Here is a 23,657-nt window from a genome sequence, read left to right on the forward strand (position 1 = left end):
GAATCACTATTCAGTGTGCGCGGCTCACTTTCTCTTTACTGGACGGAGGTTTTCCCTGCAGTAGTAATCTCGCTGGTCGCGGCGGTGGAAAGTCTCGGATAGTCAGAGCGGCGAGCCTGAGTGGCTGGGACTAGAAGTCGCGGGCCCTCCCCTCTCCCTGGCGTCCGGCCCGGGCTCCGGCGGGACGCGACTCCGCCTCCCCGGTCGCCCCGCCAACCCGAGCGCGGCGCGCAGTGGGAGCTGGGGCCCGGGGCGCCGAGGGGAGGCCGCGCTCCCACCGCCCGCGGCCCGAGGGGGCGTCGGACGCTACCGGCCGCCCGCTGAGATGTGACCCAGACCCGCCGCCCATGTGCGCCCCCCGACCCACAGCGAAGGCGGCTGCCATAGGGGCCCCGGCACCCGGCCTCCCGGCCCTGCCGCTGCTGCTGCTGCTGGTGGCCGCGCCGACGGGACGACCAGGTAGGAGGGTCGCGCCGGGGTCGCGACGACCGCCCAGCTGCGGCTGGTTTCGGCCCTCCCGCCCCCGGGTTTCGCTTTCAAGCGCGCAGAGCGAGAGGAGCGCGGGTCAGCGCCGGGAACCCCGGAGTCCCAGGGAGGAACTCGCCGCTGCCTGGCGCGGGCCGGCTTCAGGGTCAAGTTCGCGCGCTCCGCGTTTCACACTTTTCGTTGCGGGAGTTGCGGGCGAGGTAGAGGAAGGTTGACGGTGGTCGCTCCGAGCGGTACCCACAGCTGGTAACTTACGGTCGGTGGCAGTGACCTTTCGCGTTGCACTCGCCGGCACGTCGCAGGCTCCCACCACCCACGCCGTGGCCTCACCGACCTGCTCCCTTCAACAGAGCGCCCCACGGAAGGAGGCGATGTCTGCGCTTTAAAAATCAAACTTCCTGAAAGAGTGGGCTTTGAGGGAACCGGAGTTAGAAAGGTGCAGCGTTTCTAAACTAAGATCTTTCTGGGCACGTCATTTTTTTCCTCTGCAGTTTTGATCTTGTACATATATGTGCTCTTTGATTTTTTTTTTGAAAGTAACAAAACTTGGAACTGATCCATGACATAGGTAACTCAAGGCTTTTTGGTTTTAAGTTTTAACTCTACCAGCTGGAATCCAGTAAACCAGAATGATTCATTAACCTGATTTCTTTTTTTTCTTCTGCATTTCTGGTGTATGAGAAAAAGAAATTTTTTTAAAGCAAGATATCTAGGACCCTCCTTTTTTTTTTTTTTTAAAGTTAACGCAACACAACTTCCCAGAATACTGTGCTTTGTACAGATTTGATCCAGGCTTCCATGTTTTTAACCCAGAGCTGAACAATGACAGTGAATGCAGGAAGAAAGTTGTTCATGAAACTGCGGTGTCCTTAGTAGTCAAAGAAAAAGTTACTAAAGTTCAATATAGTTACAAAGGTAAGAATTGTGTGCATATAGATCTTGGAGAGATTTTTGGACAACAGACATTATACACAAAAAGTTTCTCTTCTAAATCCTAAAGTTACCAGAAATTGTTCTTTTGTCTTGTGATAAATATTCTTAGGTAAGCTGAATGGGAAGATCTGCTCCTGACTTATCCAGATACTGAACCTCAACTAACAGATATGAATTTAGTTGTTTCTATTTCTAATCAAAGAAATAAAGCTTGCTCCTTAATTGGGTTGGGAGGCTGACATTAGAAGGTAATAATATTCTTGGCTTCAAAGCAAAATTGGGGAAAAAACAAAGCAGAAGAAACTCTTTTCTGACCCACAAGACCCAGGTACTTTCTTAGCTCTTCTTAAAGAGTTCCTGCCCTCTTCTGGGCCTCCAGGCACCCTGAGGACTGCTGGGAAAACCAAGTGAGAAGGCATATGTGGTTACATGGATACCATACCTGACTCTTAATAGAGAGCTATTCTATCTTGATGGATCCACCACCATATCTGCTGAGCAATGGGAACTTTCTAATAGTTATATGACATTACCATTCTCCAGTAGGCGAATTCTTTAATTTTTCAAACTTTTTAGCACAAAAGTTCGAAGTCACACAGCTCTGTGATTGGATCAGGCTGTACAATACCAAACATCCAAAAAGAAAGAAAAAAAATTCAATGTGGCATCAACATTTTAGGAAAGTTCTTCGTATTTCATTTCAGGTAAACTTTTAAAGGAATTCAGAACGTCTGTGCCACTCCCTCAAGGCAGGAGGGATACATATCTGTACCTTCACTCTCTTATGTCTCCAGGGACAGAAGTTTCACTAGGAAGTTTATCACTGTGGTTTATCAAACTCTGCCCTGTTGGCCCAATCCCATGTCTTATTCCTCAGTGAAGATAAAGAACCGTGGTCAGCATAATATAAACAAGCATTTAAAGCCAGTAAGGGAGTGGGAGGAGATGACTTTCCAACGTCATGTATCTCCTCTCCTCAAGCCCTTCAGAGGCTTCCGTCTGAATTCTCCTATGTGGTCTTATACGGCTCACTCCTGCCTGTCTCTCCAGCCTTACCTCACATCACTTTAATTCCTGCTATCCTGGCCTTTTTCCAGTTCCTAGAGCAAACCAAACCGTTTTCCATCTCAGGACTTCATACTTGCAGTTCCTTGGGCTGGAATGTTCCTGTCTGCTCTGTCCCCGGCTAACTCCTATTCAGACTTGGCATCTCACCTCCAATGTGCCTCCTTCAAGGAGGGCTTCCCAAAATCCCCAAAGAGGGAAAAAATATTCTTCATTATGCCTATGAACAAATGAGCCAAACTCTAGGTTTGGAGCTTTTGAATGCAGTGTATTACAGCATCTCTGCTTATTAGAACTAATATACTACAATTAACAGAGTGAGGGTATTTGTTGAAGTGTCTCTTCTTTGATATAAACACAACAGCATCAGGTATTTTATTTAACTGAGAAATTATTTCAGGATATTTTTCAAACACACACAAATGGTTCCAGTGAACTAATTAAATTTTCTTCATTATTTTCTTCTTTTTAGCTTTTAATTTTGAACTGTTTTGAGACTTACAGAAAAGCTATAGAAATAATAGAGCTCTCATAAACCCCTCACCCGGTTTCTCTTAATTTTAACATGTTACATAACTGTGGTACAGTGTTCAGAATGAGGAAATTAACATTGGTATAGTATTGACACTATTCACTAAACTATAGACTTTGTTCCAATTTCACCCTTTTTTCCACTAATTCCCCTTTTCTGTTCCAGGATCAATCCAGGTTCCTCATTACACTTAGTTGCTGTGTCTCCTTCCTCTCTTCCGATCTATGACAGTTCCTCAGCCTCTTTTTGCTTTCATGTCCTTGACATTTTTGAAGAGTTCTTGTCACCTCTTCCTCAGATTGCTCCTCATTGTGGGTTCCTTTGAAGTTTCCTCTTGATTAGAGTGAGGTTATTCCTTTTGGGCAATAATACCACAGAGATTATGTTGTGTTTCCCAGCACATCATATCAAAGGGTTTATGATGTCACTATGTCTTCTTCCTGGCGATGTTAATCTTGATGATTTGGTTTAGGTGGTGTCTGCAGGGTTTTTCACTGTATAGTTACTATTTTCACTTTCTGATTAATAAATACATTGTGGGAAGATACTTTGAGATCATGCAAATATCCTGTTTCTCCTCAAACTTACACCCACTAATTTTAGTATTCATCAGTGGATACTGAATGCAGCAACTACGACGCCTAATGGTGATTTTTTTAATTTCATTTTTTCCTTCTATATTTATTAAATTGGAATTCTAATGCAAAGAAGAGCATTTACTTTTCCCCCATTTATTTATTTATTCAGTTGCTTAAATATATCAATATGGACTCATAAATATTTACTTTATTCTTTGAGTTATAATCCAATACTATTATTATTAATTTTGTTGCTCAAATTGTTCCAGCTTTGGCCATTAAAAGCTCTTTTAGTTTGGCTCCCATGTGCTTTCAACAAGCCCCATTCTTTTTGAGCAGTTCATTGCTTTCTAGCAACATAAAATGTTTCAGGTTCATCTTGTATTTTCCCTTCACCAGGGCTGAATCAGCTACTTCCCCAAGGAGCTCTAGCTCCTTCTACTGGAGAATAGGATCTAGAAACCAAAATCTAGTTGCCAGGCATACTAATTGCTACTGGAATGTTGTTTCTAGGCTCTCTCAGCGGACAGAGCTGGAAGTTATAAATATATATACTAACCGAGGCATCCACACACATCTGTATTTCTGTATCTATATGTATGTGTCTATGTATACAAAAGACGATAAGCTTACACTGATACCTCTGATTCCAATAGCACAGAGTTCATTGTCTTTCTTTTCTTTATCTGTAGCTTCTTTCTCCAACAGTGAGAAACCTGATATCATTATCTATAATAGATTTACTTACTTATTCATTTCTAGTTTAGAGTTTCAGAATTATTAACCCATGCTCCTATGAGAAGGACATTTACTAACTAGATTATAGCACTTATATACAGTTCTTTTGTCTTTGGCTTTATAATACCCAGTCAAGATACTGTTGACCAAAGTTACTTAGATTAGACCGGTTTTCCTTCACCTTCTTTACTGTGGTTATATTGTCTATTTGTAATAAGTTTAGGTTCATTTGTTACTGTTTGTATTTCAGTTGGGGTTGCCCACGTGCTAGTTGGTTTTGTTTGTTGATTTGGGGGTATTTGAAGGGTATGTGAGACATTACTGTGGTTTAAGAGTCAGAGATGTACAAAATGGTACACTTAAAGAGGGGTTGCCCCCTCATCATCCTTACAACCTGGTTCCTATTCTTATCCATGCCACTCCCGTAGGTAACCAGTCTCCTTAGTTAATGGTTTATCCTTCCTGTATTTCTTTTGCACCAGTGAACAGATATGTGTGTATTTTCTCATATTCCCCTTCTTTCTTACATGAAACCTAGCATACTACAGGTTCTCTTTTCCACTTAGCATTTTTTCACTTAACAGGATATGTCTTTTCTGCTTCACAAATCCGTAGTCCTCAAAGGTAGGCCCTGACTGTACCAGCCAAATTCATATCAAGGCTAAATCATTTCCAAATTTTGCTTCAACTTCTCATGAAAACACCTGGTTTTAAACATATTGTATGCTAATAGTCAAGAACTCGGTCTACATCTAGGTTCTCTATTGCAGCTAAAGCAGGATTTGTCTTCTCAAATGTTCTTTTCATCAAACAAGCTTGTCCTCTTTTCCAGCTTCTCTCCCATTGCCTTTGGAGCAGACATGAGGGATTTCTTGTACATTTGCATGTACATTTATCATTTATTGGCTATTATATAGCTCCTCATTGATCAGCTCGAAGCCCATCCCCAGCATGTCTGGAGAGCATCATATACCTGAGATCTAAGCGTGTGGCTATAGGTATCACCAGCCTCCCCTTTCAGAAGATGTGCTCCTACTACCTGTAGCTATTTTTTCAGCTTCCTATAGAACAAATCCAGGAAAGGCAGAATTTGCTCCCTAGAGAACAATTAAGGAGATCTGTTACCCATAGGAGGTGGCATGGTGTACGAACAAGGTGGTAGGGATGAGGAGGGGCACCAGTTCTCTGAGTGCACCTTTCTATACAGCTCTGACTCAGAGCCATAGGTAGGATGCAGATTTTGCATTTAAGCCTAAACTTTAGACAAAGACAATAAGCAGTAACATATATTTTTAATTTTTAATATTAATGCTATAAAACTAATACTTTAGTATAAGTATCTCAGCATAAAACATTAACTATTTTTAAGTGCTTGGCATAGTACTTTTCACAAATGTCACTCAGTAAATTTGCCTTTTTGGTTAAAAGGCACCTTTCATTATATGCGTGATACTTTTAAAATGACTCTCTACCTGCATCTTTTTCTTCATGTACAATTTGACCAGGTATCTTCGACATGTTTACTTACATGATGATAAAAAAAAAGACTGCTAAGAATTAACTGCAGCTTAAGGTAGTATATATTTTAAGAAGTGAAATCATTTTATTCATCTTATTTATAACACTACCCTTATGCTATGATTGTGATGTTCTGACAGCATTTTTACTTTTTCTTGGTCCACATTTATGATTATTTGACTCAAAAGGTGATACTAGAAAAATGAATTAAATCTCTGTAATCTGTCTCAAGATGTCAATTCCATATAAAATTGGAGAACAAGAGAACTTTTTTAAAAAAGAATGCTGGCTGGAGACAATACAATTAAATACTTCCTCTGCTTTATTTTCAGAATTCCTTTTGATATAGAAAACTAGGCTTGAAAAGGCCTTAAAATCCCATCTAACTGCTTCCCTTGTGAATCTTCCTTGCGACATAACTTCAAAGTCATTACCTATCTGCTGCTGGAGCACCTCTCATCACAGGAAACTTGATACCTGACACCCAAGACAGGATGTCCTGTCATTGTAGACTTCCAGCTCCTAGAATGTTCTTCCAATGAATGAGCTGAGGTCTTGATCTCTTTCATCTTGTCACATGGTTGGTCCTCACTCTAAGCTGATGACGTCATGCAGAACAAGCTGCTCAGCTCATTGACTGCAACCATCACATTTCCTCTGTCTTCATTCGTCTCAGCTAACCACCTCCCCAGTTGTGTCATGCCAGGCCCCTCTCTCTCCTGGTCTTTTCTGTATGTGTGTGTTCCAGATTGTCTGTAAGTTCTCAGGCATACTCACTGTAGGTCATGATGACATGGCTGGTCTGCCAACTTTTAATCACCGCCCCTGGCATGTTGGTCCTTAAGTGATTCAGCATCAGTTTCCTGGTGAACAAAGGGTTCCTGATGCCTGAAAGTTACCCTCCCTTTTTACCTTTGTTGTCTTTTCCTGTAAGACACAGACCTTGACCCCTCATTTAAACTCAGAATTTCCTATTAATACAATTTCATTTTATGGAGGCAATTTTCTTTCTCTTTACTTCTCAGAATACAGAGAATGGAAGTATGGCACGATGTTTTATCTAGAGCACATGATGTCTGTCACGGTGGACTTTAATGCAATTAAGGAGACTCTTTTCTGGAAAGGAAATTTTTATTGATTACAAATATTATCTATTCAAAATCAGTTCTGTTTTTCAAGTGCGGTGGTCACCACAGTGCACGTTGAGACGCCAAAATGGCTTCCACTCAGCTTCTCCAATCACTTCACGCACCGCATCATCAAATGCCAGCTCCACCTCCAGGCACAGAGAATGGGCATACCTTGTCCTATACAGATTTGTCAGGAAGTTTTCCTTATACTTCTTGAGTCTCAACGTGTATGCCTTTAATCCAGCCCCCTGAAATTTTCCATTCCATACCGTTAACATTTGTATTTTGGTGATATGAGATATTTTGGCAAGTGTATCCTCTTAGTTGAAGCATTTGTTTACATTACTTCCGCCATTTAAATTTCCTCATTTTCAACTTTGCAGACATTTTTTTCTTCTCCTACATCAATCCCTCCATCCTTACTTTCAGGTTACTTGGCAGCCCTTAAAGCATTCATTCTTCTCTTAAATAAACATTGTGTTCATTTTTGAGGAAAGATACAAGGAACAGACACCTACCATATTACTTTCCTAAGGCTGCCATAACAAGGTACCACAAACTGGGTAGCTTAAAATAACATAAATGTGTTATCTCACAGTTCTGGAAGCTAGAAGTCTAAAATCAAGATGTTGGCAGGGTTGATTCCTTCTGAAGGCTGTAGGGGAACATCTGCTCCATGCCTCTCTCCTAGCATCTGGTGGTTGCTGGCAATCCTTGGCATTCCTTGGCCTGTTGAGCATCATTGCAATCCTCTGCCTTCACACGGTGTTCTCTCTGTCTCTTCACATAATCTTCCCTCTGTGCATGTCTCTCTTTGCGTCCAAATTTTCCGTTTGTATAAGGATACGAGTCACGTTGGATTGAAGCCCACCCTAATGACCTCTTTTTAACTTGATTACCTCTATAAAGACATTATATCTAATGAAGGTTACTTTACGAGGTACTGGAGACTAGGATTTCAACATATTTCTTTGCGGGGCCACAGTTGAATTTATAACGCCTACCATACCCTCAACAGCTTGTAGGGCAGTGAGCAGGGCCCATGAGCTTGGCTTCTAAAGTGGAGAAAAGCTACCATTTCAACCCCATGCAGTTTTCCTCCTCAACGTGTTTATTAGTCTGTGTCCACTGCCAAAGGGAAACCTTTGCAGAAGTCTCACGCCTGAAAGGCTCTCCAGAGAATGTAGAGGGCAGAGATGAGTCATCTCTTGTACCTTCCATAACATGAACATAAAAGATAGCCACCATTTTGCAATATGTACAAACATGGAATCATTATGTTGTACACCTTAAACTAATACGTTATATGTTAATTATACCTGTTTTTTAAAAAGGAGAGAAACGTCAATGGGTATGTAATAAAGATGGTGGAGTTTAAATTTCTTCAGCAGAGGGGTTCACTCTCCTCAGACCTCCATCTCTGTTCCTCTCTGTGGCACGTTCATTGCAAAATCTTCACTCTTGCTCCAGCATGGACCATTTTCATACTTAAGGCTAACTATCCATATGATTCCAAGTCAGCCCTCCTCCTCCATTTTAGATTAAAGTATAAAAGAAGTAAAAGGTCCTCTGAATTATCCTACTAAATGCTTTACGTTGTTATTTATCAAATTTGCTGATAGTTTTTAGGTGCAAAATAGAATATCACGTGTACCTTAGGAGCAAATAACTTAGGGGAATGAGGTATTTGAGGTGATCAGATTTAATGAAAAAGAATTACCTTCATACCCCACATGTTCATTTTGAGTTTTCATAACTTAAAATACAACTTGACACAGTGTGATTTTTAAAGAACCTTCTTTTGAGCACTTTTCATTTAATCATTCTTTCATTCATTTATTCAATATCATTCATTCATACATATCAGGAACTGTTCTCGGTGTTGAGGTGAACAAGAAAACAAGGTCTCTTTCTTCGTGGAGCTTTTAACCTCGGGTGATTACATTAAAGTATAAATGCCAGAACTGAGGAAACCAAGCTTCTTTAGAAGCACAGAGCAAGGCAACCGATCTAATCTAGGAGTCAGGCAGGGCTTCCTATGAAAAGGGAAAGTGAGACTTATGAGAATTGCCAATATACTTGTTATATTTTTCATTTAAAATGCTAGCAAGAAAATAAAGTTAAATCCTGCTCTAAGCATATTCTATCTATAAACTACCACGTAGTTAACATTCCTTTTTCCCTACATTTCTTTCCTGTAAAACTACAAATCAACCAACAAAACCCAACAACAAATAGAAGAATCCTATGAAACAGATGATTTTTTCTGACAGTGGTATTGCCAGGTGGGTAGGAGTAAGGAGCTTTGCAGCTGTAGGACAGCCCGACCTCAAGGTCACTGACAGCTTCAACAGGTCTCTGTGGTCTGCGGCTCTGTGCAACACTGAATCCAACCACAAACAGGTATCAAAAGGCTCCCATGTTACAGCTGTGGTTTTCTAAGAGGGCTGGTGCTCTTTCTCACTTCCTGAATCAACACAGTCCTTTGAAGGCTCTGTTAGCTTTAACAGCAAGAGCAAAGGGAACGTCTTCATTGATCCATTCTCTGAGTTGACCCTGGAGAAGTTCCAGTGTCGTCAGTGCCTTTGGCTCTTCGTGGGTGGCCTCTTCACTGTTGCTCTGCTTTTATCCTGACCAGTGTTTTTTAATATCTTTGTGGTAGGATAACCACCTCAGAGAGCTGATCTTCAGCGAGCCCCGCGCAGCACGTGGATCCCCTGTCCATTTTATCACATTTAGTTACACAACTTCATTGAGGCTTAATTCAACCCTGAAGAGGTGTGATCCGAGCCCTGGTCACCGTCAAAAACATCAAAGCATTGACTTGTCACTATAGAGGAGAGTTAACCTGTTGAAAAATATTGCACCTTTCTGACTGTTTTTGATGGCTGCTGTACACATCTGTCTTCATCTTGTTTGACTGGAAAGTCTGAGATCACAATTGAGATCACACTCTCAACCTCGTTTGCCTCAAAATCCCAATCAACAGCCAAGACAAGTAAATACTACTAATTACTTCCAAATCTCCACTAAGTAATTATTTTTAAGTCTCTCTTACTTTTTCTATTAATTTTTTTCTCACATTTTTATCTTGATTTTCTCTCTGAAAATTTCAAGTGATGGAGATGTTAATGGAAGAATCACATTACTTATGTGAGGATAAAAAGAAGTACTATGATTTATGAAAATTATTTGAAAAATAAAGTGGACGATGTATGTTGATATTTAGTAAACACCTATTGATGGAACTGGGAGTTCCCAACAGCTATTCTTTCCAATACCTTAGTGGTTTCAAATGGTTTGTCTTTGACTATGTTCTTTCTTTTATCTTTTCCTTTCTGAGGCAAGTTATCAAGTTGTAGAGACTCCAACCCACATTTGAATCTATTTTTCCACAGTTACTGTGATATTCAATTTGGATAAACACTTTGGAGATCACAAAATGTGGAGAAAAATCAAGTCCCTGGCCTCAAAAAGCAAGTCTGAAAGGGAAGGGAAGGGAAGACATACATACAAGAGATGACATAAGGAAGTGGGACTGATTTTCTAACAACGGGACCGACATATTCAAATTAATAATGGCATCTTCAAAATAGACATTTTAGGAGGCTGTGCACAAACATCTCACCATGTATTTCCTTAACTCCTTTTTTCAGAGTTCTCAATAGAACCTGTATGCATCTGTCAGATTAAGGTTTGCCATTAAGTGGCAAACCTTCATCTTGGAGGTGTGGTTTAATTTTCAAAAGCATTCAGAGCCACTTCCAACAAACTTGGGTAATCAAGCTAAGAAATGCTATGTTGGGCAAAAACAAGGTGTGACTATAAAAAAAAAAAAAATGAGATGGAATTTTTTGCATTTATACAAGCAACCGCTGAAGACAGTTGTAGCTGAAAGGAAGCATGCCCCAGATGCCAGAGCTGAGCAGTACCAGGGAATAATTATAAACCCTCCCAAGGGAACTGCTTGGACAATGCACACTCTTTTTGATGGGTAAATGCCAATATATTTATTTTAAGAGTAGTCTCAACCTTAAAGTCCTACTTGCTCTCAAGCACCAACAGCAATATTCCAAAACGTGTTTAAGCACATAGATTTACTTATTGAGGTGTGGCTCTAAAGAAATAACATGCTTTTTATGTATGACTTATATATCGCTCATCCATATAAAAGCTCACATACCTGGCAGGGAAGGCATGTATTGATGGATTGTGTCCCAGATTCAGAAAATAGCTGCTCTGTGAGAGCAGGGCCTTCTGTGTGTTTCTGTCTGCCACTGCACCCCAGTAACTATCAGTTTCTATTTCTAGTAGGTGCCCAGTAATGAGGTTGAATGAATGATGTGACTAAGTACACTTCCACCAGAAAAAACTTCAATGAAGGAGAAATACTAGGGTTTTCCTCACTGAATTCCTTGTGTGTGTGTGTGTACATATTTTTATTCACACTGAGAAAAGATAGGGAAAAACAGCATATGAAGCGTTTGCATTTTTAAGAATTGAACTCCTCATTGAATTTCTTATATATCTCCTTAGAAGCAGTCATCTGTAACATGCAAACTTTCCAGTGATCATGCAATCTCTTCTTCCCACAACACTGCTCCTTGAAGCATTCCCTAAAGGCAGTAAGTGAGTGTCCTAGTAGAGAACCCTGTTGTCCTCAGAGCACTTGGGCTCAAACAGCTTCCAGATGGCTGAATAACCACAGGCAAATCAGTCAGCCTCTCTGGGACTCTATCTAATCAGCTCTAAAGGGAGAATAGTAACCATGGAGGACAATACTGAACTAATGATTATTGAGCTCTTTCTTTGTACCAGGCACTATTTTGGGAACCTTATTTAATCATTCCAACAAGCCTATGAGGCAGATAATATTATTGTTATATTTTACAAATGAGGAAATTGAGTACAGAGGCTAAATAACTTACTTCAGGGCACACAGCTTAGATAAGCAGTAGAACAGGGAGTAGGTCCCAGTGTGGCTCTAGAACTCTCGTTCTTAAAACTTCTCTCTGACCTACTCACATAAACAATTACTAGAAGCCAATGAGATAGGGCAGGTGGCAGTGCCCTATATAACGTTCAGTATACTATTAAGAGAAAACAGAGGCAGCATGCAAGTACAGCAGCAAGTGGGCAAAGAAATAATAGAGAAATTGTAGCGGGATTGGTAGAGGAAGATAATCGAGTTCAGAGAAACTACTGTTAACATCAAACTGTACTCTCTCCTTTACAGAAGACAGTTAAGTATATTTTCTCAGGTAAATAGCTCCTGAATAACATTTCAAGTGTTGTTTAGATGATTCACTTTCTAAGGGCACTTGATATATGTAATATATATCAAGGGGGAAAAGAGGAAAGAGGAGTTAATATTTTTCAAGAGAGATAATTTATAACTTAAGACAAAAGAAAATATGCCTTTCCTTTCAGGACGATGAAGTTAGAACCATACTTAATCTGTTTGAAGGCAGTGACACTGTTTGGCTCTCCTTTGGTGGAGGTTGGGATGAGATATTTCCAACTTTTGCTTCCTGAAACTGATTAATCACCCTCTGGTACTTTTTGTACATCGATTGTTTTTAACCCCATTTCCCACAACAGAAAACTCATTCGGGAGGTGATTTTTTTTTTCTTTTTTTGGTCTTACAAGCATAGTAGGTATTTTCCTATTTTGAAAGACACTTGTAAGATGTAGCAACCACTTGCCATGGGCTGCTCTTCCTTCATTAAAAAGCATCTGTTGAGTATCTTCTGACTGGGCTAATCCCCTGTGTGTAGTGTAAGTTTCCCAGGGTGATTTCAAGCTATCAGGGTTTGGTGGTTCAGGCTGTGTCACCCTCATCCAGATGCTCATGTGAATCCGGGTCCTGCCCTGTCTCTACAATATATGTGAGCCCAGTGGTCCCTGGTTAGTTCAGTTCAAAAGTATTTATTTGAGAGGCACTGGGGATACAAAGAATCTTATAAGACATGGTGCCCAGGGTCAAACAGCTCAGAGCCTAGTGATTCCTTCACTGCTTCAGCTTCAGAAAGACAGATGAGGCTGGAGGGCTGGAGACTTTCTCTGGGCAGAGGTGGGCAGGGCTTCCTCAATGCTGAGGTTCCCTTGTTAATCATGAGCTTGAGAAACTTGAATGGCCCCAAAGGGAAGTCCCCAAAAGTGGACACATTTGATTGTTCAGCCTCTTGTAGTCTGGTGGTTTTCCTCAGGGGTGAATGAGTGTACTGTCCATAGCGGGAAAGTCAGAGAGCCTCAGCCCCAGAAGAGAGAGGTTTGGGTAACCACGAGCCTGATTACCCTTTGTGAGTTCATTCTGAAGACCTCACCACTTTTTACCAGTGTTCATCAGGCATTAATTTATGCATAGACTTTTCCCACAGTATAATGAAATGGAAATACCTTTTACTGTCAGGCATATAATGAAAACTGCAACATACTTAAGATGATGACATTAGTATTATCTTTGAGGCCATTAAGAAAATGTCACATACCATTTCATTCCACCTACAGAAAGGTAACTATAAGGTAATTCTTGGAACTAATGTAGCAGCCACATTTTATAAAACTCCACTAATGAAGTTGTCAAAGATTTACTCATTTCAAATTCCATTTATTTATTCTCTTTCTACTAGAAGGACCCAAGAGGAGATAGAGGACTTTTTCTTTATGGTGTTATAACATAGATGGAGCTGGGCTAGAAGACTTTCCCAAAGGCCAAGATACAATGAGAGGAAAATAAACACTGAGAGGGAACACAAGTCTAAATGACATGACTTACAAGCTATAGCTAACCCATCATTACTTAGGAGTTCATTAAGTGGACCCCTTCTTGCTGACCCCTCACAGCTTTGTTAGGACAGAAGCCATCTTTTTGGTTGTTGTTCGTTGGTTAATTTTTTTCCTTTTTTAAATTGAAGTAGAGTTGATACACAATATTATATAAGTTACAGGTGTACCATATAATGAGTCACAATTTTTAAAGGTTATACTCCATTTATAGTTATAAAATATTGGCTATATTCCCTGTGTTGTACAATATATCCTTGTAGCTTATCTCATACATAATAGTCTGTGCCTCTTAATCCCCTACCCCTCTATTGCCCTTCCCCACCTCCCCACTGGTAACCACTAGTTTGCAGAAGCCATCTTAAATACCCATTATCCAAGGGGGCCCCCCTCAAGTCTCCCTCCATTGCCCAATGTCCATACCCCGGTCAGGGAAGCTCAAAGGGAGCCTGGAGTTCTTGTCCCTTTCTGAGGTCTTCTGTGTTTCATTTTCTCCTGAAAGACCAGCCTCCTACCCAGTGACTGTCGTCAGGAATGCCCACTTCCTTTAGGGGAGACCATGCATACCTTCCACAATATCACAACGTAATCACATCATTAAAATAGTACAAGCCAATACTCTAAATGGAGGCACACATGGAAAAATAAGGCGTCTTTTAGTTCCCAAAGATACTATAGGAGGAGGGTACCAAAATTGTAAAGGCATGAAAACCGCAGAGCTAGTTAGGGTTTTGCGGGTGATTTGGTGTGACTAGTGAACATAGTGCATTTGGCAGAATTACAAAAGGAGAGGCCAGACCAGACCATGGAAAACTTTGTGTACCAAACGGAAGTTGTAATGGTATAGCACTCCAAGAAATAAAATTCTGTGTGCTAATCCAACAGCTTCGTGATTTGGGATATGAAATGGATGGACTTTCAGAGGATCAGAGCTGTACTTCCAGGCCATCAATCTATGCGAACAAAAATGCTTTTGTTACCCACGAATTGGCACATGACTCCTGATATCAACGTGGGTGTGACATATTTTCTCTTTGGTGTTGATTAAATTATCTTATCGATACTGGAAGGTTAGGAAAATGACTTATCTCAACTGGAACATTTATTCAGGAGTGTTTTCTTTATGTTTTCCAAACTGGAAACAAACAGTGCCTACAACTTTGTGAAGATGAAAACACCACAAGGAAATACTAGTTGTCAGTTGTTCTTTTTTAAATACTGTTTCTCCTCCTCAAAAACAAAGTGTTAATTCTATTTTTTATCACTCTCTTACATCATCAACAGGGCAAATATTCCTTGATAAATCCTCATCTGTTGATTTAGCTTTCACAACACAGCAACTCTCTTACTGATGTGACTCTCATAGCTCTGCTTCATCAGGGGGTACTATTGTTTCTACTTTGAAAATAGAGCTCCCAGCTGCGCCCACCTCACCCTCCATATCCACAGCCAGCATCTCGGTGCAAGCTCAGCCTTCCTCACTGGGGCTGCTGCAATTACCGTCTTACAGGTCTCTGCAGTTCTATTCTTGCCCCCATCCAGGCTTTCTTCCTCTCAGTAGTGAAGTAATCCATTTGAAATACAAATAGGCCCATGGCTTCCACTGCATAAAAGGCTTCAATACTTTTCTGCTGAATTTCAGTTATAACCCAGCTTCCTTCCCGGGGTTTACAAAGACCGGGGTGTGGGGGGGGAGAGGGGGGAGGGGTCTAGCCCCTTTGAACTTCTTCAGTTACATCGTGGCCGCTCTCCTCTTCCTCACTTTTTCCAGCCACACTGGTCTTTTGACTGTTCCGAAGGCATGGTGTTTTTGGATGGGCTTTTTTCCATCTCAGGAGTCTCTGCCAGGAACACTGCCCTCCCACTTCACAGCTGACTCCTAAGCCCCTATCTAAGTAGGTTCTGTGACCCACTACTGCAACCTTATTCCCTTTCATAACTGGGTCACCAAATTTGTAAGTATGTTTTTGTTTGTTTTTTGACTTGTGAATGGTGCTCTCTTTCCATTAGTCTGGGATCTCCACAGGGGCAGGAACATATCTGTTTATTCACCATTAGGTATCCACACAGTGGCAACTGTATTAGCTTCCTGGAGCTGCTGTAATAAAGTACCACAAACTGGATGGCTTAAAACAACAGAAATGTATTCTCTCACAGTTCTGGAATCTAGAAGTACGAAACCAGGGTGTTGGCAGTGCCATGCTTCCTCTGAAGCTTCTGGAGGAGGTTCCTTCTTTGCTTTGTCCACCTTCTGGTGGTAGCCAGGCTTCTTGGCTTATAGATGCATCTCTCCAACCTTCCATCTTCAAATCGTGTTCTCCCTGTGTCTTCAGAACACCATTCACTGGGTCTTCAGATGGCTTTTATCATGGTAAAGCTGCCCCTGGGATAATACTTTGATTTAATGACAAGAGGATAGATATCCAAAACTGATATATTTTCTGCCTAGGCAATCAGAAAGATAATGTTAATCCAAATGAAGAATCTGAAGGATTAAAAGCTAGGATATACTTTCCCCAGAAACAGTGTACAAAACAGCAACATCCATTTTAAATGTATTTCTGTTAAAGGTGTTTACTACCATGTATTTACAATGAACTTAACTAAGCATTTATCTTTTTTTTTTAATTCAAAAAATTGTTGCTGTGATTCTCACTTGCAATTAAAGGCTAATAAGTTTACAGTCTTCTCATTGGGTTTTTAAAATTTCCTTATAAAGGTGAAATGGAACTATTAAAAAGAACATTTTTCAAGATTGTGAAAGCAGGGGTCTTTTATAACATCATTGGGAATGGAGGGGGCCATTTTTTTCTTCTTCCATTTCTTCTTCCATTTAGGTCGCTTTTTTTTTAGTGATTAATTTCTCTTAGTTTCTCTCAGTTTTAGACTCTTTGTTGTATTAGTTATCTAGTACTGTGTAACAAACTGCCTCAAAACTTAGCAACTTAAAACAACAAATATTATGTCATGGTTTCTGAGGGTCAGGGGTCCAGTAATGGCTTAGCTGGTGGTTCTGGCTCAGGGTCTCCCACAAGAGTATAGTCAAGGGGTAGGCTGGGGCTGCAGCCATCTGAAGGCTTGACTGGAGCTGGAGGATCCACTTCTAAACTCATTAATGTGCCTCTTGGCAGGAGACCTCATTCAGTTCTTCACCAGCTGTTGGAGGCCTGTTACTTGCCACATGGTCCTCTGCAGAGGATTGTTCACAAAAAGGCAGCTGACTTTTCCCAGAGTAAATAATCCAAGAGAGAGAAATCAAGATGGCAGCCACAGTATCTTTTATAACCTAATCTTGGAAATGACATACCGTCACTTCTGTCATATTCTATTGGTCACACAGACCAACCCAGATACAGTGTGGGAGAGGAATATACAGGCTGTGAATGCCAGGAGGAGGGGATTACTGAGGGCCATCTTGTAGGCTGGCTAACAAAACTGTGGCAATATGTATAATTTACCCGTAATGTAAACTTGCAGAGAAGGTATATATCCATTTCACAACATTTATAATGAAATATGTTTTCTTGTCAAAAAATAGAATGGCATGATGAGAAAATTGTTTAATGTTGTAATATTGTTGTCAGATTATTAATTCCTTTTATTTAGCCTATTATTCCTTTTATTTAAACTATTAAAATGATTTTTTCTTTAGCATTTCTCTACAGAGGATTTCTATAAATTAATCCTCTACGTTACAGAGTTTGGTAACATTTTGATAATTGATGTAGCTTTTCTAGAGGATCATTTAAATGATTACAAAACACTAGTAAAATTTTCTATTGAATCAGTGAACATTAATGATTGACAGCCCATTCCAGAGTGCTTTATTTCAGAAAAGCAAAATTGCTTTGTTTCCTCATAACAGTGCCTCCCCCAATTAAATTAAAATGAGCAGTCCATTTACTTTATTCCAAGTTATTTCTTTAAAAATTTGGGGGTACGTTTTAGGCATTTTGAGAATTCTGTTGTTTACTTATATTAAAAGTCACACAGTTGTAGAAACCAATGTTGTAGAAGATAAACCTTTGTATAGATAAACCATGTAAACATTGTAGAAACCAATGTTGTAGAAGATAAACCTTTGTATAGATAAACATTGAGAAAATATGCCTGGATTATAATATCTAAGATAACTTGTGTTTTTTAATTCTCCGAACACAAATTGCCACAAATCAGACTATTCTGGTTCCTTCTCAGTCAGTTCGGTGGAGCCATGTTTTGGTAATGTCTTCCATCCGCGATATTATAATACACAGTCTATTTTAATTTTAGTTTTTACAAGATGCTAACCACTCTTCACATGTTAGTGTCATCTAAAAATATAGAACCACAGCATTTTAGATCTGGAAAGATCCTCGGAATTGTTTATGTTGACAGTGTTCCCCACTTTTGAAGGATTGGGGAATACTATACTTCATGGTGCTGCTTCCCCAAGTTCTCTGTTTTGTCTTAAAAATATGATTAAAAGTTAGAACCTAGTGATAGCACAGAGCAGTATTAAATCATTAGTAATTATTCATTATATATAAGCTCCAGAAAAAGCCAATACCAGTTGATATGCAATGGTTCCAAAGAGTTAGAAGAATAGAAATCAAAGACAGACATTGGGCAGGTGGCATCCTTTAGAGATCCTTTCTACTGCTCCTACACACACAGCCACACAGTGACCAGTTGACAGAGCTTCTCTTTGAGTGTTTAACTTCCCTCTCTAAAATAAAACTGAGGACTTCCCTGGTGGCGCAGTGGTTAAGAATACGCCTGCCAATGCAGGGCACATGGGTTTGATCCCTGGTCCGGGAAGATCCCACGTGCCACAGAGCAGCTAAGCCCATGCGCCACAACTACTGAGCCTGCGCTCTAGAGCCTGCGAGCCAGAACTACCGAGCCCACGTCCCACAACTACTGAAGCCCGTGTGCCTAGAGCCCATGCTCCTCAACAAGAGAAGCCATCGCAATGAGAAGCCCTCGCACCGCAACGAAGAGTAGCCCCCGCTCGCCGCAACTAGAGAGAAAAGCCCGTGCGCAGCAACAAAGACCCAACGCAGCCAATAAATAAATAAATAAATAAATTTATTAAATAAAATAAAACTGAGGTATTAAAAAAAAATGAGCAAGATTAAAAGTAGGAGTCATTACAAATGTAGCACATGCTTGCACACATGCACGAACACAAACTCAACCACTTATAGTTTGGTCACTCTGCCACATGTTAAAGAGCTTATTTTGGCTTAGAATCAGGATCATGTTACATTATAAAGTTTAATTCTAAAGGAAAGAATTTTTTCTTTCTTTTCATTTGGCTTGTGGGATTACAATACATTGTATAGAGCTAATCTTAGCCAAGGATTACCACAATCATAAAGCTAATTCCTTTCTCTGACATTAGTCTCAGTTGATTTATACAAGAACTGTTGAACGTTAGCCAAAATTGGACCAGCCTTCAGTGACTTAGCTAAATTTTATTTCCTGTTTGATTTGAAATATCAAAATTTGATATTTTCCAAATTCATTGACTAGATTATGCATATTTATGATAAATTCTTCATAATATCTGATTGTTTATTACTCAGGACTTTGGGATCTCTCCAATAGTTTAAATTAATATTTTGATTCTTTCATATCAGCACTGAATTTTTTCATTTATTGTATTTAAAGGATCGTCTTTGTTTTCTTTTATAAGAAACTATTCTTCACTTTTCTTTTTTCCTTTTCTAATTTTTTGGTAGTTTCTCCATTTTTTATCATTCCTTTACAGAAGATTTCTATAAATTAATCCTCTAGGATACAGTCTTTCTTAGAACACAGTTAGGTGAACATATCAGTGTTTAATTAAATAAATTGTCTTCTTTCATTAGTTCTTATTATAATTATTTCTTTATTATATACTTTAGTAAAGCTAACCCCAGCTCCAATCTCCAATCTCTGGCCTTTCAGTGACATCTATCCTAAATTTTATTTCTATATCTAATAAAGGGATTGTTTCAGTTATCTTCTGGTGCATAACAAACTACCCCAACATTTAGTGGTTTAAAAGAATCATTTTATAATTTCTCATAATTCAGAGGATTTATCTAGGGCTCAGCTGGATGGTTCCTCTGCTGGTCTCTTTCAGAGCCTCTCATGAAGCTTCAGTCTATGGCACATGGGGCTGGAATGTCCACAGTGGCTTCATTCTGGCCCCTTGGTTGGAAGACTGGACTCAGCTGGGACACTGGGACAGCCGAACCTCTCCCTCTTCATATGGCCTCTTGACATGGTTTCTCCAGCATAGTCGCCCACTTTTTACATGGCAGCTCGGGGCTTTCAAAAGGACAAAAGTGGAAGCTCGTAGGCCTTGTTAAGGCTCAGTCCCAGTATCAGTTTTGTTGGTTAAAGAGGGCCATGAGGTCAGCCCATGTTCAGTTTGGAAGGAAATACACAGAGCATGAGTACTGGAAGGTGTGGCTCATTGGAGGCCATATCTGGAGACCAGCTACCACATGTTAGGTCTTCCTTTCTCTCTATTAAGACCTCAATTCCTCTCTACTCCTTTTTCAGTTCCCTGTGTCTCTGGTGGTCTGCCTAAACCTACAAATATCACCTTCTTATCTATAAACATGAAGAATATCCTACAGTGGAACCCACCACAGGGCCTACAAGGAGTGGAAGTTACTTATTCTGTGCAGTATTTCATGTAAGTTGGTTCTTTTCGTTTTGGCTAATTTATAAGCACAAGACTCAGACTCCTATTAATTGTGCAAAGATAAACCATCTATTGTATTAAACGAGTGAGGAAAAAGAAAGGTTTTAGTTATTTCATGTTAAGTTATCTCATTGTGTTTTGTTAGATTAAATTAGACAACAGTTTCTTCATGGAATCAGAGTATTGAGTACTTAGGCAAGAAGAAGTTATTTAAATGGAGAAAAGAAGTCTGTCAAAATGTTATTCTGTGGCTGAGCAAACAAGGAAATCTATCACCTCTGAAACATCTATACTTACTAGAATTATAGGACATTTTTAAGTGAAACTGAGTGCAGAGTTCTGTACAACTCACAGTTTTTATTAAAGATAATAGTGAATGGACATTTTCACGTTTCACCTCTCGCTCAACACTCATTGCAATCAACAAAGAATGCAAAATGGTGAGTGGGTGTGTGATAGGTCCTCACTCCTATACCCACTCACCTAATATTTAATAAAGAATTGGCTCCATTCAAAGAGTAATTGTCCCAAAGAATCCAGCACACCTATCCCTAATTACTGAAAGGGAGAAAGACAAAAAGAACACAAGTCAAAAATTCCTGAAAGCTTTCTCATGGAAATTAAAGAAAAATTCAGACAAATAATGGTCCATAGTTTGAATCCATAAACAACATGTTCTCTAATGGTAAGCCTCAAAGAAGAGATAACAGTCAAAGAAGAGATTCTAAGACAAGAAGAAGAACTTTTTTTAAAAGCACGGTGGCAGAACTTAGGAAGAAGATGGAAAATAAAAATGTTATATAGAGATGAAAAACCTATTATAGCTAACAGGTAGTAATAATTGAACAGGTAATAATGACTATCTGGAATTGCATATCCATGCATGCTCTGTCTAGGAAAATTTAATAAAAATAATAGGAAGACATATCCTGGTAAAGTTATTGAACTTTGAAGAAAATGAAATGATTTATGACCGTCACAGCAAAAACAATGATTTCTATCTGGCAACACTCAGTTCATGACAGTGATATATCTTCTGAGGGAAAAATAAGTGTGACCTAAGACTCTTACCAAGTTCAGCAAATGTATTTTCTGTATTTTCAAGCAGGTTGAACCTGGGCTATCACTCCCCTGAGACCTTCTTGCAGGCTGTGGCGGGGAGGGAACACTAACTAAAGATGATATCCAACTGACAGAGGGATAAAGATGAGCCTAAATGAACTTAGTAATGACAAGATTTTGGCAAAAAGACAGGGAGCAGGCATTGAAACTATCTAAATGTAGAACTAAGACTAGTGATGGGAAATATGGTTACAGAACTTTCTTGTAAATGTTTGAATCTTATCAATCATATAACAAATCAGAAGGTGGGGAAAAACTGTATGTGTACTGACTTCTGTAGCACGAAGCCATTATATGTGATCCAAAATGAAAATATGGCATCATTTTAATAACTAAACTCTCAATATCTTTCATACACAATTTTCTTAATTTAAAAGATCTTTTAAGAACTAATATCTCGTGTGGTAATGAAACGTTTGAACTGCAGTGATTCATTTCATTTTAATTTCTTTTTCTTTAAAGTTTGAATCAAGTTAAATTTACTACTTTTATTAAAATCATAAGTATGGCATAGCCTAGCTTTTGTCTATGTATTCAGCTATTGAATCATTCCTCTGGGTACATATAAGCATAATGAGATGTGCAGAATCATGTGTACCAAATGTTTCAGGGTAATGGGCTTCAGGGTAATTTATTTCTCTCTCGGTTATACTTTTCTGATTGCGTGAGTTTAAAAACTGTACCGTATTTACAAAAAAGAATAACATCATTTTTGTCTTTGAAAATTCTGAGGAGATATGGGGATATATGTATATGTATAGCTGATTCACTTTGTTATACAGCGGAAACTAACACACCATTTAAAGCAATTATACTCCAATAAAGATGTTAAAAAAAAGAAAAGAAAAGAAAATTCTGACCATTAAAGGCAGTGAAAGACTTTGGCTGCTACTCACAATGACCTCATTTATCTAGAACTTCATTCTCATTGCCAAAGAATTTCTCAGGAACCAGTATTTTAGGGAAGAGGCATCACTCTGCCAGGAGAAATGGCTCATGAGTGTGTCCTTGTCTCCTTTTGCATTAGTGGAGCAAGGAGCTTGTTCTGTTCTTTATGTGTTTATGTGATTCAGAAAAGAAGAGAGAGAGTAATCCCTGCTCTCTGAGAGAAGATAATTTAGATTACATAAATTTCAAGAAAGAATATTTGAAAAGAAACTTGCCATGTTGGAGTTCTTACATGCCTGTGAATGTGGACAGTGGGCAGGAATACAGGGCAGTTTGTGTCACTGACATGGCTCCAGGCTCAGCTCCAAAGACAAGCAGTCCTGGGGTCACAGCCAGACTGTGAACCTAAATGGGTAACTTTGGGCAAGTTACATATTATACTTTTTTACTTTTGAGTGAAGTTTGTTTCCAAGTAAAAAATGAAATTTTAACAAAAGTTTAAATTATATCTACCCAAAGAATTTAATGCGAAAAATAGAGTGTAGCATTAAAAGCACAAGCTTTAGCATCAGGGAGAAGTGGTTCAAATCCCAGATATGCCTGGTACTAGTCAGACTACCTTGAGCAACTCCCTTAATATCACTGAGCCTCAATTTCCTCATCTGTAAAATGGGATGAAAATAATGGTACCTACCTCCTAGGGTTATTATGATAATTAAATGAGATAAAGCTTTCAAATCTTAAGCACCAGTCCAAGCGCATAATAGGCACTTGATAAATATTTCCTGCCATTACCAGAAATCAGAGACCACTGAGGGCCCCGCATGACTTTTTGACATGCATGAACATCATTACTGTAGTATTTATTGAATGATTCATGTCTATCAGCTTGTCAGACTTACAAAGCATTTTGTCCAGAATTAGTAAAGAGCGTTTCTCCTTCATCAACATCTGTCATGGGAAGCTGCCTTGCCCTTGGCAAAGTCAGGAAGTTTGAGGAGAAAAGGTCAAATAGGCGATGGCAATATTTTTCAAACCACAAGTCAAGACCTGTTGGTGGGCCATGAAATCAATTTTGAGGGACATAACTAGCTTTTTTTTTTTTAACAGGAAGGATTAGAATGGTGTGGAGTGGATTGGAATGCAAAATAACTAAGTGCCTGGCATGTTGTAAAGTTTAGGTATTATCTTCTAAAAC

At 39.5% G+C, this 23,657-nt stretch overlaps 1 protein-coding gene across 2 annotated transcripts in view; it reads left to right on the forward strand.

Moving 5' to 3' along the window:
- The first annotated feature begins 217 nt into the window (after positions 1-217).
- IL20RA (interleukin 20 receptor subunit alpha) overlaps positions 218-23,657 on the forward strand; it is a 36,563-nt gene continuing 13,123 nt past the window's right edge. For both annotated transcript variants that reach the window (XM_059941116.1, XM_059941117.1), the window contains exons 1-2: positions 218-459; positions 20,305-20,440. In XM_059941116.1, coding sequence (XP_059797099.1) covers positions 348-459; positions 20,305-20,440 — 248 coding nt within the window. In that variant the 5' untranslated portion in view covers positions 218-347. The remainder of the gene's footprint in view (positions 460-20,304; positions 20,441-23,657) is intronic.

This window comes from Balaenoptera ricei, chromosome 12 (assembly GCF_028023285.1).
Source record: "Balaenoptera ricei isolate mBalRic1 chromosome 12, mBalRic1.hap2, whole genome shotgun sequence".
Classification (NCBI taxonomy): Eukaryota; Metazoa; Chordata; class Mammalia; order Artiodactyla; family Balaenopteridae; genus Balaenoptera; species Balaenoptera ricei.